The 16,857-nt window shown below is 45.3% G+C and overlaps 1 protein-coding gene across 9 annotated transcripts in view; it reads left to right on the top strand.

The window, feature by feature from the left end:
* The window catches only part of MCF2L2 (MCF.2 cell line derived transforming sequence-like 2), a 3,251,461-nt gene that overhangs the window by 2,253,398 nt on the left and 981,206 nt on the right, over window positions 1–16,857 (top strand). For all 9 annotated transcript variants that reach the window (XM_069618639.1, XM_069618638.1, XM_069618642.1 and 6 more), the window contains exon 18: window positions 3,276–3,345. In XM_069618639.1, coding sequence (XP_069474740.1) covers window positions 3,276–3,345 — 70 coding nt within the window. The remainder of the gene's footprint in view (window positions 1–3,275; window positions 3,346–16,857) is intronic.

The raw sequence follows: 16,857 nt of genomic DNA on the forward strand, positions 1-16,857 counted from the left end.
AGTGGTGTCTTGGGCTGCCCTGCTGCAAGCTCCCAGGGGTGTTGATGGTTGAGGTCAGGTCAGACCACTGGACCCCCAAGTGCTCTAGGGTGAACTGCAGGGTGTGGATGAGGGACTCAGCCATGTCAGAGATCCCCCAATTCTCCTTGCAGACGCTTTGTGCCAGGGCAGCAGAGGTAGGTCCCTGTGCCCATGCACTCTTGCCGCTGCTGACCTGTATACATTCCTACAGCAGCCGCAGCTCATTGAGCTGCTGCTGGGCCAATTCTGTCATTGCCCCGTGCCGGTCCTCGATTGCACGGAGCCGGACATCCATGTCCCAGATGTTGGGCATGGGTGGCTGAGGGGGGATGTGCTATATTGCCGGGCTGAACAATGGGGTTGGGTAGGGGGTGTGGTCCTCCTCTGATGTGGTAGGGGTGTGGTCCTCCTCTGATGTGCTGTACCAACCACATTAGCCTGCTGACTGGTGAGCCCAAGGTGGTGTGGAGGGCACAGGAAGGACGGTGGAGCCACTGACCACAAGTTTGGTTTTGAGGTAGCTGGCGGTGGCACAGCTGGTTGTGGTAGTGGAGCTGGTGCAGGAGGAGGAGGAGGTGGTGCTGGCGCAGGAGGTGGCCGAGCTGGCGCAGGAGGTGGCTGTGCTGGTACAGGCGGTGGCTCTGCTGGTGCAGGAGGTGGCCGTGGTGTGGACTGAACGTGCTGAGCCTGACAACGGTCCAGCCACATGTCTGTCACCATCGGAGGATGTACCTGTTGGCGTGAGATGAGCATGCTGGTAGTTGTCTGGGAGTCACATCTGCGGGCTTACATTACACTCATGGTACATTGAGTGTTTCCTACTCGTGTCATGCTGCTTGTTTGGTCTGTTTGCTACAATGGGGGTCATTACAAGTTTGGAGGTAGCCATGCCGCTATTGGCGGCATGGCTACCCAACTTACCGGGTACCGGGTCCGGGTTCCTCGAATGAGGAATTACCGGGCCATTCCGACCTTGGAGGGCCCGGTAATTCCTTATTCAAGGAACCCATCCCGATTCCCATTTGAGCCCCCATAGGGCTCAATGGGGAGGGTGCTAACAACAGGCCCATTAATAACGGGCCCGTTGTTAGCACCCTGGTCTGCTCGCGGGACCCACTAAGGGCGCCTGGTAAAACCAGGCATCCTTAGCAGGCTCCCGCGAGCAGACTCGTAATGAGGCGGTAAGGGGTTGACGGCTCTGACACCTTTACCAGCGCCGTTAACCCCTTACCGCCTCACTTGTAATGACCACCAATGTGTGCTTCTACACGTGTGCTTCTACACGTGGGTGGTGGGAGTGCACACTGTCTGTTGGTCTGCCAAGGTTGCGTGTTGTTGTGTGTGCGGTGGGACTATGATTCCTGTCCTGTTCTCCCTTGGCACACATGGGCACTCATATGTCGATGTCTGGGGCAGTACATTTTGGCTATAATGCTTGTGCATGGCTACATCGGTCCGCAATCCCTTGTATGTATGTGTGTGTGATTGGCCCATTGGGTGTGATTGACATGTGTTGGAATTGTTCCTTTGCCCATTTAGTGTTTCTCTGCCTAGGGATGCATTTATTTGGACTCGAAATTGGCACTTACATGGGGTTTGTTGTACTTATCACCACTGCCTTGAGTCCCAGCTCCGGCCCCTGCTGCCCCGATTCCCTTGATGCCCTCCATGTGCAAGCTGGAGGTGCACGTCTCCTCCCACGGCATCAGCGTCAGGGATGCCACTGGTCCTTTCTCTGTCACAGTAGATTCCCTTTATTGGTGGCCAGGCTGTTACGGCCCCACAGCCTCAAGTCATCCCATCGCTTGTGGCAGTCACGTGGCGTGAGTGGGGCAGTCTACACAGCTGTCTCCTTGTAGGACACCTCCTACCAAATGGCCGTCTTACTCCTCTGGCTGGTCCTGTGATTACCAGTGCTGGAGAGGGCCTCTGCATTCGCAACCACATTGTCCCACTTCCTGGCATGTCTGCAGTCTCAGATGGTGTGGATGGGAGCAGGAACTGGGGGATTTTAAGTGGGCTGAGTTTTTTTAAATGGCCACCGGCGGGCTTCCTGTTCCTGCAATGACGCTATTTCCGGTATCGGTAATTCTAGCACCAGAAATTCTGGCATCGGAAATATCGGAACCAGTGATTCCAGCAGTTGGCTACTGGTATCAGTGTTTCTGACACATTTCTGCTGGAAACACTGGCATTTATGTGTCGACATCGGTCATTCCGGCACAGTGGTACTACTGTTTGAGGCAAGTGGTTGTGCGTGCTCTCGCAGACCTTTCATGTGGTAGTAATTCCAGCGGCATGCCTGCCAGAAACAGTAGTACTAGCACACCGGAATTACCAGCATTTTTCTAGAATACTTGTAATGGGGCCATAGTCTTCCCTGACATGGGTAGACAATTATACATTTTCTAATATAATCACAGATTCGCAGGTCTGAAAGTGATAAGTCCTGAACAGAAGTGCTTTGTGAGTGGTATAAATAACAAGTTGTGTTACTTGATTGGTGAGATCTGGGTTTTTTCAAAATAGGTCACATCTAACATGTATCCTCGTCTGTGTGATCATCAAGATAAAAGTTCTGTGATGCTATAGCCTAAAGAGTCATTATAGTATGTAACCACGCAAAGGATATCAAAGAGCATCAAAATGATTTGTGTTGATGAATTTAAAGGTCATTGCGCCTCACTATGGGTCTGGCAGTAACCCTGCCGGAAAAACAGGCGGATTGCCGCCGGACCTGAAAAAAATGACCGGCACCTGACTTCCGGCTGCCACCGAGCTATTCCGAGTCCAGTGGCCGGAAAGTCATGCGCCAGTAATTTTATTAGTCCCCATTCCTATGGAGTCCAAAAGGACTCCATGGGAATGGGGCACGGGAACACCAGCACCATTAACAACGCTGTTGGTGCTCCCGTGAGAACTCTGCGAGCAGGTGCCGTCCCACCCGGGAGGTCTGACCCTGGCGGGCAGGCGAACCGGCACCCGCCCGCATAGTTGTAATGTGCCTGTCTGGAAACAACGGTGCCGGTATGCTTACCGGCACCGTTGTTTCCAGACCGACACAGTTGTAATGAGGCCCACTGCTTTCTAAACTACTTAAAGTAAGGGTTCTAACTGAATGGCACACAAGGGAAACTTGCAAATGAACACAAGCTTAACATTTTAAAGGTCCAAAGAACGTTATGATGGTTATTAAGAAAAGTTAAGATTTAAAAATACCAATTTATGGAATTCTCCCTTCTTCCTCCCCCCAGAATTTTTCTGAACGAGTTGACAAATTGCATAGAAAACCCAGATTTACTTGGAACGTGCTTTCTAAAACGGGTAAGAGAACACAACTAATTACTTCATAAATATGACCATCCTGTGTATTTCAGATTTCAATCATACTGAAAAATGTTTTCCTTTTATACATGCATTTAACAATGTTGTGATTTGTAGGCACTTGTACACATCTGAAACATACTTACATTATAGAACAAATTCGAGGGTCTCTCTAAAGAAAGAACCAAAGTGTGCATAGATGGCAGGCTCGAGCTCCACCAATCACTAAGGCTCTGGAGCTCTATGGCCTGATACAGCCATCCTGTGCAGGCAATCATTTTTCTATCTGGTATCCATACACACTAAACAGTGCCTTTTCAATGTGCAAATAACAAGGTCATGGGATTTTTAGAAGAAACCTACGTTGGCACTTTCATGATAGGAAGTATTATCAAATGTAACAAAAGAAATACATTGACATTGGGAAGTGTGCGAAACCTGAAGGTGTCTCCCTGACTAGTCCCTGGGGATCTGTCATCCAGGTGGCCAGGACACGGCCATCGCTATTGGATCGAGTTGCTGGGGGTGAGTACGGGGACCAGTAAGTGAGGATCACCTGGATGGAGGGTCCTCTGGGAGGGCAAGTGGGACACCGACGGGTGAGACGCGGTATTACTCTTCTTTAAGACCGTTTCCCCATCCTATCATGTAGGATGCTCAAACCCTCTACTCCCCCGCCCCATTCCGAAAGAAACACTTTTGCACACTACGAAAAACAACAGACTTACACCAGAGCCATTTACCTGACATGTCCCAACACAAGGGTCAAGTAAAGTCAGGCAATTGACCAGAATCACGCACACCTTACGGCCCTTTCCCTTCCCCACAGGGATAAAAGGTGGAGCACAAGAGCATGATACGAGCTAGGGTGACCGCATGAGGAGAGCTATCCAAGCACAGCGGTTTAAGAGGAGAAAGTCGGCGAGAACCGAAAGGGTGACAAGGAGAGAAGCAACCTTGCCCTTTCTGAGCCAGACCCGTGAAACCTCCAGAGAAAGAATTGTAAGACTGCAAACAATAGCCAGTGTGTTGCAGCAGATGTCAATGGTAAAAAGGGCCCTCCTCCACTGATAGCCAAGCAAGGGAGAGACGCCGGCTACCGTGGTACCGTCCTTGACTACAGAGACAAGGAAAGCCAAGTGATTCATCAGTCCTGGTGAGTCAAGTAGAGAGCCGATAAGAAACCGTACTGTGTTTAACAAAAGTAGCAAACAGCTAATTGAAGAAAAGTACAAAGAACTGTTAATACGAGAGGGCAGAAAAGCTGTAGTGGAATCCGGCACCACTTGGGTGCTCACTCGAGAAACTCTGGGCGATTCCCCTATTGTTGAAACTACGGTTACCAGCAGGCCTTGGGAATGGGGTGAGAAAGGAGTCAAGGTGGTCACACAGGGAGCAAAATCCTCTGTACAGTCGAAAGTCTTTGACCGGTAGATGATTGTAAAGCTAAGGGAAGTGAATCCTACATTGTAAGAAAAGTAGAAGGAACTGTATGTTTGGCAAAAGTTGGCAAGAGTGAACCTGACAGGGGGATACCGATGGAAAGGGGCAAAAGTCCTGATGAACAGTGTGTTGACAAAAGGTGAACCCCACAGAGGGATGTCCACAGTGAACTGTTTAAAAAGACATTGGACCTCATTAAAAGTTTGGCGGTAGCCTTGCCGGTAAAACCGGCAGGCTGCCGCCAAACTTGCACTTTTTTCCAGCACCCGTGAATAGGCAATTACCGGGTCATTACGGCCCAGCCAGACCCGGTAATTGCCCATTCGCGGGCGCTGGAATGCATGACTCCCCATTCCCATTGAGCCCTATGGGGCTCAATGGGAATGGGGAGGTCCGATGCACCGGCACCATTGAGAATGGTGCCGGTGCATCCGACATGCTCTGCTCACGGGTGCCGGTTTGGCCACCAGGACAGACCTGGCGGCCGTAATGGCACACGCGAGTAGAACTCGTATTTTGCCGGTCCGGGAACTACGATACCCGGACCGGCAAACTTGTAATGACCCCCATTAAGAGTTGTGAATGCCATAAGTGAAGTTGATTGAAGAAAGCCGTATTGAACCTGAGGCTAACATTCGAGAGGGGTCTGAACCCGGAAAAGGTGGCCCCAGAGGTGAAAAGGCATCACCCAATGTGTAAGTAAAACTGAACTTTTGTATATTATTTTGGGAACATATCAAGTCCTCAGAGGCAAGAGACCTTTTTGTAAGAAAAGAGACTTAACCAGCGAAGGTCCTGATTGCTGAAAGCAGAACTGTTGTCTCGTGCTGGAGAAGCTCGAACGAGTCACGCCTTGTCTCATGCTCAAAACATGGGGAAAGGAGACACCCGCTAACACATCCTGACTTATTATTTGTAAACACTTCTTTCTTCCTTGTGAACCTCATCCCACACTCTTTTGTATTTAGTTGTAAGGATTGGCAAGTTATTTTTAGTATAGGCCCTTTTATTTGACAAGACGTCACTAGGACTGCCTTATTAGTATTTGATGGTCGTAGCTTGTTCCCATCTTAGATTTAGGTTTAGATTAGGGGTTTTTCCAACCCGCATATACAGTTTAATAAACACCCTTGAACTATGATCACTTGTGTCTCTCTTTACTGTTGCCACCATGAGATCCTTACACATGGTGTCAGAAGTAGGTTGCGACTCAAGTGAAACTAATTGGGCAACACTACAATTTCAAAAACCTAGTCAGAGAGCCTCTAACCCTTCCATTACCACCAAGGAATCAATAGCGTTTGATATCTGTAATGGTAGGGAAGCTATTATTCCCCCAGGTAAAAGAGGAATGATTCCTACGGACTTGTGTTTAATACCACCTCCAGGGTGTTACATACGATTGGCCCCAAAATCTGGCCTAGCATGGAAGTTCGGGATAGACGTCTTAGCAAGCGTTATTGATCGCAACTTCCGGGGAGATGTGACGGTTCTCTTACAGAATCATGGCGAGATCCCTTTTCAGGTACGTCAGGGAGATCATATTGCCCAGGGAATTTTGGAAAAAGCTCTATTCCCTCAGTTTAAAGAAAGTGAACTAGACAAAACAGGCAGAGGCGACTTAGGCTTTGGGGAAGCTGATTAATCTCTTAACATGAAGAAAGGAAGGGAGAAGAGCCCACAATCTATCCCGACCTAACCTTCGCCCAGCAAAATGATCCTGCTCTTGCTGAAGCTTTTCTACAAGCAATCCCAGAACGAGAAGGCTTGTAGAAGGGAAGTCCCTTTTTCATCCTAAAACAAAGATTGCTTTATAGAAGAGAAACATCTCCAGAAGGCTTAGTAAAAACACAATTATCACCTTACCTGGGGGCATTTAGGACCATCTAAAACCCAGGCGCGTATTAGTGGGAAGATTTACTGGCCAGGTATCCACGCTGATAACAAAACCTTGATCTAGAAATGCAAAATTTGTCAAAAGACCAGCACACACATCTCATTACCTGCCCCTTGGAACCCATTGCCAATTATAGAAATACCCTTTTCAAGAATTGGTATGGACATAATTGGTCCCCTAGAGACTTCCAGGTTATGCAATAAATATGTCCTTGTGATCATAGATTATGCAACTCGATATCCCGAGGCATCCCCAATGCAGAATAATACCACACAGCAGATCCTCAAACGCCTTCTACCATATTTCTCCAGGGTCGTATTAATGGCAAAAGTCGGCAAGAGTGAATCCAATGGAGGGATACCGATGCAAAGGGGCAAACTCTAAGGTTTTGATTAACAGTTTGTTGACAAAAGGTGAACCCGACAAAGGGATGTCCACAGTGAACTGTTTAAAAAGACAATCAGACCCACAACAAGGGTCGCACCCTGGACTGGCTAGTAGATATTTAATTTTATTTTTTTAGATTTGTAGAGCGCACTATAGCCCTTAGGCATCGAGGCGCTGGTACATGCAGTTTGTAAGCAGGGTTCATTTAAGGTTATATTAGTAGCTCCCAAAATTGGGAGTTCTTAGTTACACATCTAGTTGACGAGAGACAGTGGACAGTTCATGCAATGGTTAATCATTAGGTCACTTCATTGAGTTTTAGCAGAAGGATGCAGTCATACGAATAGCCTGGTTTTGACAGCGTTGCGGAAGGAAAGCCAACTCACTATGCCTATGGTCAGACCACCATATCATCACATACTCACTCCCAGAAGGCCCACCACCCAAACCCTTTACCAACCCTACTCCATCCACCTCTGCCGGCAATGAACGCTAACTCATGAAGGATAACCTCATCCCATTCCTCAACGTCCTTAATCCGGACAACCTAGAAACCACAGACCCAACACTCCTAGCACAACACTACCCCACCTTGTTACCTGGTACATTTCTGATTCTGCACTCTTTTAGTTTCTTTGAGATGCATCGGATTCTAATGGACTGGCCTTGCCAAAGGACTGGCCCAACAACTAAAAGCCATGAAGGCAATGTCGCAGAGAACAGCAGCACTTCTGTGGAATGCCACAGGCCTCGGAGATGGGCATCAGTAGCCCTCCCTCTTTGAGAAGTACAAAGTTCTGAAGCTGCTGGCTCAAGTCCCAAGGCTGCCAGATAAGACGCCTCGCTGAAGCAGCCTACCAGTTACGAAATGTACTTTATTCCCCCTCTTTGGCGAAATGACCTGTTGTTATGAATACGTACTGTTAATGGGAAGAGAATAATATGTAGCTTTTGCTCTCACTAAAGCCATCAATACTATTGCACCCGTAGCCACCAAAAAAGCAAAACCAGCTGTCCACATTAACGCCCGGTACACTCAAACGCTTGCCACTCTCAGAGCTGAGAAAAGACTAGCTGAGACGAATTGGAAAACCTCCCCATCTGAATCATCCAAACGTGCCTTTTCCATTCTCTTGAACCAGTACAAAAAGGCTATTCTACTTGCCAAGGCCTCCCCCTTAACACTAGGATTTCCAATGCTAGCTGAGACTCCAAGGAACTGTTCACCTCCCTCAAAGAACTGGAAACACCAATCCCCCAAGTCTCCATGATCAACATAGACTCTACCTGGTGCAACACCATTTAGAACACCCTACTAACCAAAATTGAGACATTGAAACAAAAAATCCAGTCAAAAAAAGCAATCATTATGCAACAATCTCTGCCCATGCACACACTGTCAGCTTACACTCCTGGTGCCCCACCGTTCGGCTTAAATAATGTCACCATACAGCAAACCACCAGCATCCTTCAAAGCCTAAAACCCTCAAGATGTAAAGGGGATATCTGCCCTGCTTCATTAATCAGAGACTGTGCCCTTGAACTAGCCCTCTTCATCACAGCCTTCATCAATGCTTCCTTCAACATGGGCACAGTACCCTCTTGCCTTAAAGAAGCCCAGGTCCTCCCGTTATTTAAAAAAACCACACTTGACCCTACCATCACCAACAATTACCGACCAATCACCACTGAACCATTCCTGCTAAAAATCCTAGATAGAGCAGCCTATCTACAAATTCAATGTCACTTGGAAAACAATCAAATCTTAGACACCCGTCAATCTGGTTTCCGTCCAGGCCAGGCACAGAGTCTGCCCTCCTGAACCTCAAAATTCAGACTCCCAGAGAGACAATGGGAAGCTGGCCATGCTTCTCCTCTTGGATCTATCTGTGGCCTTCGATCTAGTTGATCACGACATCTTATGCCACCACCTAACCTCATCGGCTGCCTTCTCCCAAGAAGCTGCCACCTGAATCTCCTCCTTCCTCGAAGAGAGAGTAATGAAAGTCTTTGCCGACAATGCCTGTGCCACTCCATCCATAATCAGATGCGGGATCCTACAAGGATCCTGTGTCTCACATACGCTGTACAACATTTTCAAAAAGCCCCTCTATAACCACCTGGACGCACTCGGCATAGCCTCCACTAATTATGCTGATAACACGCAGAGTCTTCTCCCACGCACAAGGTCTTACCATACACATTCCTCCACCCTCAGCACTACCTACGCCACGATCCAAGCCTGGATGGCAACCCATGGCCTCTGTCTCAATGAAGAGAAGACAGAGCTCCTCATTGTCGGTCTGGCAGCAGCCCTAAACACCCTTGACTCCCGATACTCCACCTTCAATATTGACAGATCTGTGATACCTGTCTCCCCTTCTGTAAAAAGTCTAGGAGTCTGCCTAGAGATGCCACTCTCTCCATGATCGGCAAGTAAATGCCATCTCCTCCGTAGCAGCCTACTCAACCGAACTGCTCAATGCAGCTAGGCCATTCTTATCCAAAAACAATTGCCTAACCATCACCCAGGCAGTGATCGGCACCAGACTCGATTACTACAATGTCCTCTTCGCCGGCACATCTACCCACAACCTAAAAAGACTTCAAACCATTCAGAACATTGCCCTACGTACCGCCACCAACATCCCACACGCTGAACACATCTCGGCCAGCCGAAGAGCTGCCCACTGGTTAGCCATCAAGGACAAAATCTTATTCTCAAGACTCTCTGAATCACCTACAAGTGCCTCTCTAACACAGCCCCACCTTACCTAGTACAGAACATTAATAAAGCACACTCCAATAGACCTACCAGAGCTCAACATTCTCATAAACTGATCCAACCCAAGTTCAAACAAACCAAAGCGGGAGGGACCAGTTTCCCAGTTCACACTGTCAAATACGTGAACTCTCTCCCACCTGCACTCAGAGCGGAAGAATTATACTGGGTTTTTCGCAAAAACCTCAATACTTGGTTCTTTACATAATTTCACATAATATTACTCCACCGTAGGCTGTCTGCACTTTTAATATTTTTATGATGTTCTGGCTTAATCTGTGTATCTTTTCTAGCAATCTGTAGCTGTGTTACCTTTCTGTAACTATATCTCTGTAGTTATGTCATATTCCTATGGCCACATATTGTTCCCCATGACCAAATGCCTGTAATGCTGTTTATTGCACTTATGCCCATGCCAAATCTGGGCTTGCGTAACTGGAAAAAATGCCCTGATGCCCATAGGTTTGTGTGCGCTATACCAATGTAAAAGATAAATAAATAAATAAAAGTTCCATCAATCACGCGGGCCTCTGTAGGTGTCTTTGTAGACACCTAATTGTCAACCTTGTTCCATTGCAGAGTCCTTGTGATGGCATAAGATTGTGTAATAGCATAATTACAGCACCTACTTTCAGTTTTAGCTTGTGAGGAGGCATTCATCCTCCAGCTTTTCACTCTTTAGAGACTGGAACGTTGAGCTGGTAATTATCTGTTAATTGACACTGGAACCTCCGTTCCCTGTGTGAAGAGAAGTGGGGGTGGAAAGAAGTAACTTGAAATTATTCCGAATGTTTGCGATAGTGGGAGGTGAAGGTGACCATGTAGAACCATGCTCATTCTGTTTGTTGAAATGATAGCTATTGTTGAAGTCGGTGCACTTTGCCATTTGGACAGCAGAGGGCAACTTAATACCCACTTTGCCATTTGGACAGCAGAGGGCAGCTTAACACTGACAAATTGCAGCAGCTGAGTACGGAAACATACCTAAGCGCTTTATATATATAGATAGATGGCTCAAGTTGCTAACAACATACATTTAGTGAAAGGATAAATAAGTGTGCAGTGATAACCCTCCATCAACCTTTGTCTTAATTGTTCTTGACACGTTCTGGATGGATTTTGTTCCCATAAGCAAACCAGTGATCTGTACGTATGGAGACCAGGGCGTTACATGTAGAACAAAATGCTTACATGTTTCCAAATAAGGTATGCCACAGAGTCTGCATCTCCTTAATTCCCTGTTTAGTCCAGCTGTTGCCCCATCACTTCTAACGACTCTGCAATGTTAAATTGATATATCACATATTCTCTTCTCGTAAATGACTAGGGAAGTCTTTCAGATAATTCTAGGTCGTATAATAAGCAATGATATGGGGGATATAGTTTCTATTATGGGCGATCGTGGAGAGATTAATCATAATTTGTTCCCAGTCTATATTCTCCACTGTCCTTTTGACCATGGATTTAAATATAGGTAGGGATGTGCCAAAAGGTGTTAAAGTATGGCCCTGTCACCACATATATCCCACTTGTAGTAGCATATGATTGATGCAGTGCATGTATAACACCCCAGTGTTTCAGGATCTCTAACTAGCAATTCCCACAGTGTATTAGGCTCAGAGTTAATCATCATCCAATACAGATTCAGTTGTTTTTTAGTTATTTGCGACGGAATGAAACAGATGCCAAGTTCTATTCGCAGATAGATAGCTAGACCGCTTATGCTTTACATGTTGTGTAGATGAGGACTAATGTTTTTTAATAGGTTATCTCAAATACAGATTCAGTTGTTTCTTAGTTATTTGCGACTGAATGAAACAGATGGCAAGTTATATTCGCTGATAGATAGCTAGTAAGCATTTAGGCATATCAGTAATGGCTCTTAAGCAATAGTTTTCCAGTTTCATTAGTTCCTTGATACAGCTTCGCCCCCACACTTAAGCTCCATTTACCATCATTGGCATTTATTTTTACTTTGTAATTGCAATATAAGTGAATATCCACAATTAGAGTAGGAAAAATATAATTGCTCCAATGTGACGATGTATTGAGTTAGTGATGTATTTTAAATGGGATTACCATTATAGATTACGCTCCAAGAAAATCCTCTGATCAGAGATCAAAAATAATTGGATAAGCAGGTGCAAAAAGTAGTTCCTGGGTATCTAGCATTTGGCAGCAACCAGGAGCTACCCCTGGGAAGGAGGAGCTACTACATAGTGTTCCACAAATCTAACATCCACATAAGGTGCAAACATATCATTTCATCCATTACTTATGACCCCTTATGCTTTACATGTTGTGTAGATGAGGAGTCATTCTTTTTATAGGTATCTCAAATGCACAGATGCAATTCACATAGGTGTGTTTGTTTGGCATCAATTGGCCAAGGGAGCTAAAAGTATCTCCTGGTAGATATTGGTATCACGCTAACTAGGCTCTTCTAGGCAACAAGCATGAGCTAAATAGCTCCCAGCTCCCCTCAATTTCAAACCCTTCAGATATTTATAGTTAGCCACACAATCTACAGGAGTATCATTGATCTTTCAAGTGAAGCTGATTCTCTAATATTTGCACTTATATGGGAAGCACATGATATTAGTCTGATTAATGTTAATCACTAAGACATTCTCTAATGAGTATTTGCACAGGAGAGTATTTGCCGTTAATCGAGCACAGGCATTCTCGATTAATCATATCAAACACTGAGCTGAAGTCAATCAAGCTAACATACAACGATTGTTCAGAATCCAAACTCTCTCTATAGATGTGGTTAAGGCTAGTATTTCGGTCAAGGTGGTATACCCTTTTCTGAATCCTGCTTGATAGAGTGGTAGGACTTTTCTAGTATTTAGCCACTCATTTAATTCAGCTAATAGAATTCTAACACAGATTTTTGCTGGAGCATCAGGCGTGTCCAAGATATGATAGTTGTTAGCACCGTTCTTAGAGCCACGCTTAGGTATAGGATTGATGATGCTCTGGATCAAGCTACTTATCAGAATGTGTAGAATGTGTGTATTACTAATATGTCTGAATAGCATATGGCGTAGTTTGGCCCAGATACTAGAATTATTTTTTAATAGGACACTGCAGGTGCCATCCAGGCGTGGGGCGCTAGTCATTCATTTACTTAATAACGGCAAAAATGTAATGAATGGTGTGACGAAAGTTCCATTTATGGGTCAAAATAGACTAATAGCCATTATTAACTGGAGTCCTAACATTCGAGTCATATATATGTTCTTTGCATTGTGCTTTGGACATGCCCACACTAATATTATTATGAGCTTGTCCAACCTTTACTAATTTTCAGAATGGTCGGCCATCGTTGGATTTACTAATTTCGACTAGTTGTTCCCAAGGTTCCCTTTTCTTCTTTTTGTGATGTGACCTGAGCCATTTCTGATAAATAGTTCTCTCTCTATGGATGTCATTACAGACCTGTGAGCTTGCCAATGAGTCCATTGATGTAGTTGATTTTTTTACCTGGAGCAGCAGCAATCTCAGGATCATAGACACCCGAATGTCCTTTAGATTGGTTGTAGTGAGTCATGTGTCCTATACCATTTTTCCTGTTTGGAGATGTGACACTAAACACCATGTTGTTCATTATATTGTTATATATTTCCAAGTAGTTAGGTTGCCCAAACAAGAATTCAATGTCTACATTAATATAATTTCCATGTCGGTGAGCCATTTCACTTGTATGCATTGATCAATGAACAAATGGCTTCATCAAATGCTCTTCTTGCCACGTCTATCCTATTTCGATTCCAGCTGAGACAATTGAGGGTTAGGTTAATGTCTAAAGTACCAAAAGAGTCAAAGCTGGTGGGAGGATTCTCAAAAGAAAAGCTAATGAGCATGGGGTAATGGTCACTATCTTCTCTGTACTCAGTTTTAAAACGTAATGCAAAAAGTATGTGTGTATAAGTCATAAAACAAAAATCAATAGTAGTTGGCGAACAGTGAGATACTCTAGTGAACTGACCTGTAATGTCTCCCATTGTTTTACTGTTCAACATGTATACATCATGTAAAACTATGGCTTAATAACAACTCCTTCCTTTGGCATCACTGCAATTCTGCATTAATGTAGCTTCATTAGTATCATAAGCCATCGTCTTATTAATATCATCCACCGAGGGACCCACAGAGGGAATCTTGGCATTGAAATCTCTGAGTATCGCTACAGCCATATTTTATTGCAGCTAACATTGATCAACAGGTCCATTTCAATAGCTTTGATTTCTTCATGCTTGGAGAACCCTGGAGGATCATACATATGATTACACAGAAAGCTTGCAAAGGGGCCAAACCAGTCACTCTTAACTAGCCCAGCTATTAGATGGTCTGAGGGGCCAAAGGTCTCCTCCACATGGCAGTGGTGTTTTACACTACGAATGAGGTTACCCATAGGATCTCCACGTTTCCATTATAAGCCATCTTTTGAATAGTATTGCGACCATCAAATACTATGTCCAGGGACCAAGTTTCCTGTAGTGCGACAACCATGTGTAACTCCATAGTCTCATATAACCCTTTTTCCTGGAAATAATGTGTGTGTGCTTGTGAGTTCCATGATACAATCGATAGGGATTCATTCGGGCCTCATTAGTATTTTACGTTGTAATGCAGCTGGTAGCCAGCTTCATTCACTCTTCTTATTATCATGTGAACCTATCGCAGGCATTGTTTCCAGGCTAGCCATGCAACATCCATAGCCTCTAAGTTCTACAAGTTTGCAGACTGTGGCTTGTCAGGACTCATGATTGAAAAGTGTGAGATTTCTTTAAGCAGGTTTGGCCAAGTAACAAATAAATCAAAAGACATCAAAATAAGGTGCTTAATAGTTGGATCCACTAGAAGGGAACCTCAATAGGAGGTTGGTTTGTACCTCTCCGCCAGTGCTCTACTTTTCAATCTTAGTTACTTGAGTGCAAAGTGACCACCTACCAAGTGGCTGTGATTATACAGAGCCCACCCGCAACAAGAAAATAAATGTAGGCACATTAAAAAAAGAAAAGCAAATTTGAAAAAACGAAAGGAATAGAGCAACAATAAGTAAAAGGACAATGGTTGTCTACCATGGTCCAAATGTAGGCACTCACTGTGTTTGAAGGAAAGACTATTTCCAGAACACTCAGTAGCGCAGCTCCTTGGCAACTGTAGACAAAAGACAGAACATTTTTTATGGACAGATTCATGTTTAAACTAGGTAATCAGTGGCTGGGTTGTAAAAACAATTTACTTTTTAACTTGTATACAATCACCAAACAGAATGTATCTTATTATTGGGAAATTGTGTACCCATGTCTGAATCTATGCATCAGTTAAGCTTAGAGACTATTTTAAGAATGAAAGGCCTTTCATAAATGGAATCAGTGATGTAATCCCGCACAGCATGTGCTGCATATAAATGTATGTAAGCATGTATGTGCTTACCAACCAGAGCGCTGGTATTGTAGAGTATTGGACACGACACTTGGAGAAGGCAGCAGGGCTCCAGATAAGATATGAAGTAAGAGTATGTTATTCCATATTTTTTTAAGTTGAAGATGGAAATAAAGTGGTTATCACAGAATAAAAACGAATTCACATTTTCAGTGTATGTATTTTTATGCAAGTATAAATATATTTTAATACTGAAAGAATATTTTTGTAATCCAAAAGTTCCTCTTCAGATCTGGTAGTAATACTCCTTCCTGTTACAGTACTCTGCTGGCTAGACTGAACCAAACAGATCTGTGAAGCTAAATGGGTGATAGCAGGGGGCATCCTTGTAAGTGTCAGTTACTTATTTTGGTGTTGGGAGTACTTTTACCCCCATTATGTTTTGTTGAGTGAAGTTGCCAATTTTTAGATGGTAGTAGTAGGCGGTAGGGTGCTTACATGTAGAATTGGAAGGCATTGATGAATGATTACCCCAGTTTCATTCATTGGCTGGAGTGAAAGTGGTGGCAAAAGCCTCAACTGACACACGCTTCATGGGCCGGATGTCCGAGAAGGTAGGTGGCAGTGTTGGGGTAGGCTTGGCTTGGGGGGAAGAGAGGGAGAGATGAGAGGAGAGGAGGGAGTGATCGCTCCAGGAGAGAGGAGTGGTCAGAGGGATGGAGAGGGAGAGGTCAGAGGAGATCAAGACATCGAGTGTGTGCCTTGCAGAGTGAGTCGGGCCAGAGGGGAGGATGGACAGGGAGAGTGAGTCGCAGAGGTCACGGAAGAGTACAGAGGACGAGCAAGGAGAGTCTAAATGTATATTGAGGTCACCGAGGAGGAGAAGTTGAGTGGTAGAGGGCAGGAGGGAGGAGGAGATGTCTGCCCACTCAGAGAGAAGTGAGGTGATTTGACCAGAAGGCCGGTAGATGGTAACCACAGTAAGAGAATGGGTAGGTGAGAGAGAAAGCCTACAGACAAGGCATTCAAAAGAGGAGTAGGTCTGAGTGGGAATGATAGAGGCAGGAATCCACTCAGGAAAGATCAGGGCTACTCCCCCACTGGACCAGGAGGATCTGGGTGCTGAGAGGATCTTGTAGCCCGCAAGAAGGAGAGTGTCAAAGCTCGTGACAGAGCTGGCCATGAACCATGTCTCAGTAAGACAAAGGACATCAAGGTCTAATTCTTCAAGGAGGTGGCAGATGTCAGAGGTGTGTTTGACAGCAGAGCGAGTGTTGAGAGTGGCCATATGAAGAAGGTTGCCAGCCTTAAATACCTTCCGGGGAGGGGTACAGATCAGAGGTACGCCTTGCAGAGGAGAAAAAGCCCCAGGAGGAGCAGAGGAGGAGGAGGAGGAGAGAGAGGGCAAGGTAGCCACAGGAGGAGGGGAGGGGACAGCAGGAGATGAGAGGAAATTGATGAGGCGAGGGAAGCGCCTATCAAAGAGGAGGAGATTAGCCTGAGGGCCTTGGACCATGACAGTGCCATTTAGGTAGACATTAATGATGACTTTAGAGGAGTTGAAGGAAGCCATGAGAACTTCCCAGCAAGTGCCTCCATTAATGGG

Source organism: Ambystoma mexicanum, chromosome 10 (assembly GCF_040938575.1).
Source record: "Ambystoma mexicanum isolate Mex_15411 chromosome 10, UKY_AmexF1_1, whole genome shotgun sequence".
Taxonomy (NCBI): domain Eukaryota; kingdom Metazoa; phylum Chordata; class Amphibia; order Caudata; family Ambystomatidae; genus Ambystoma; species Ambystoma mexicanum.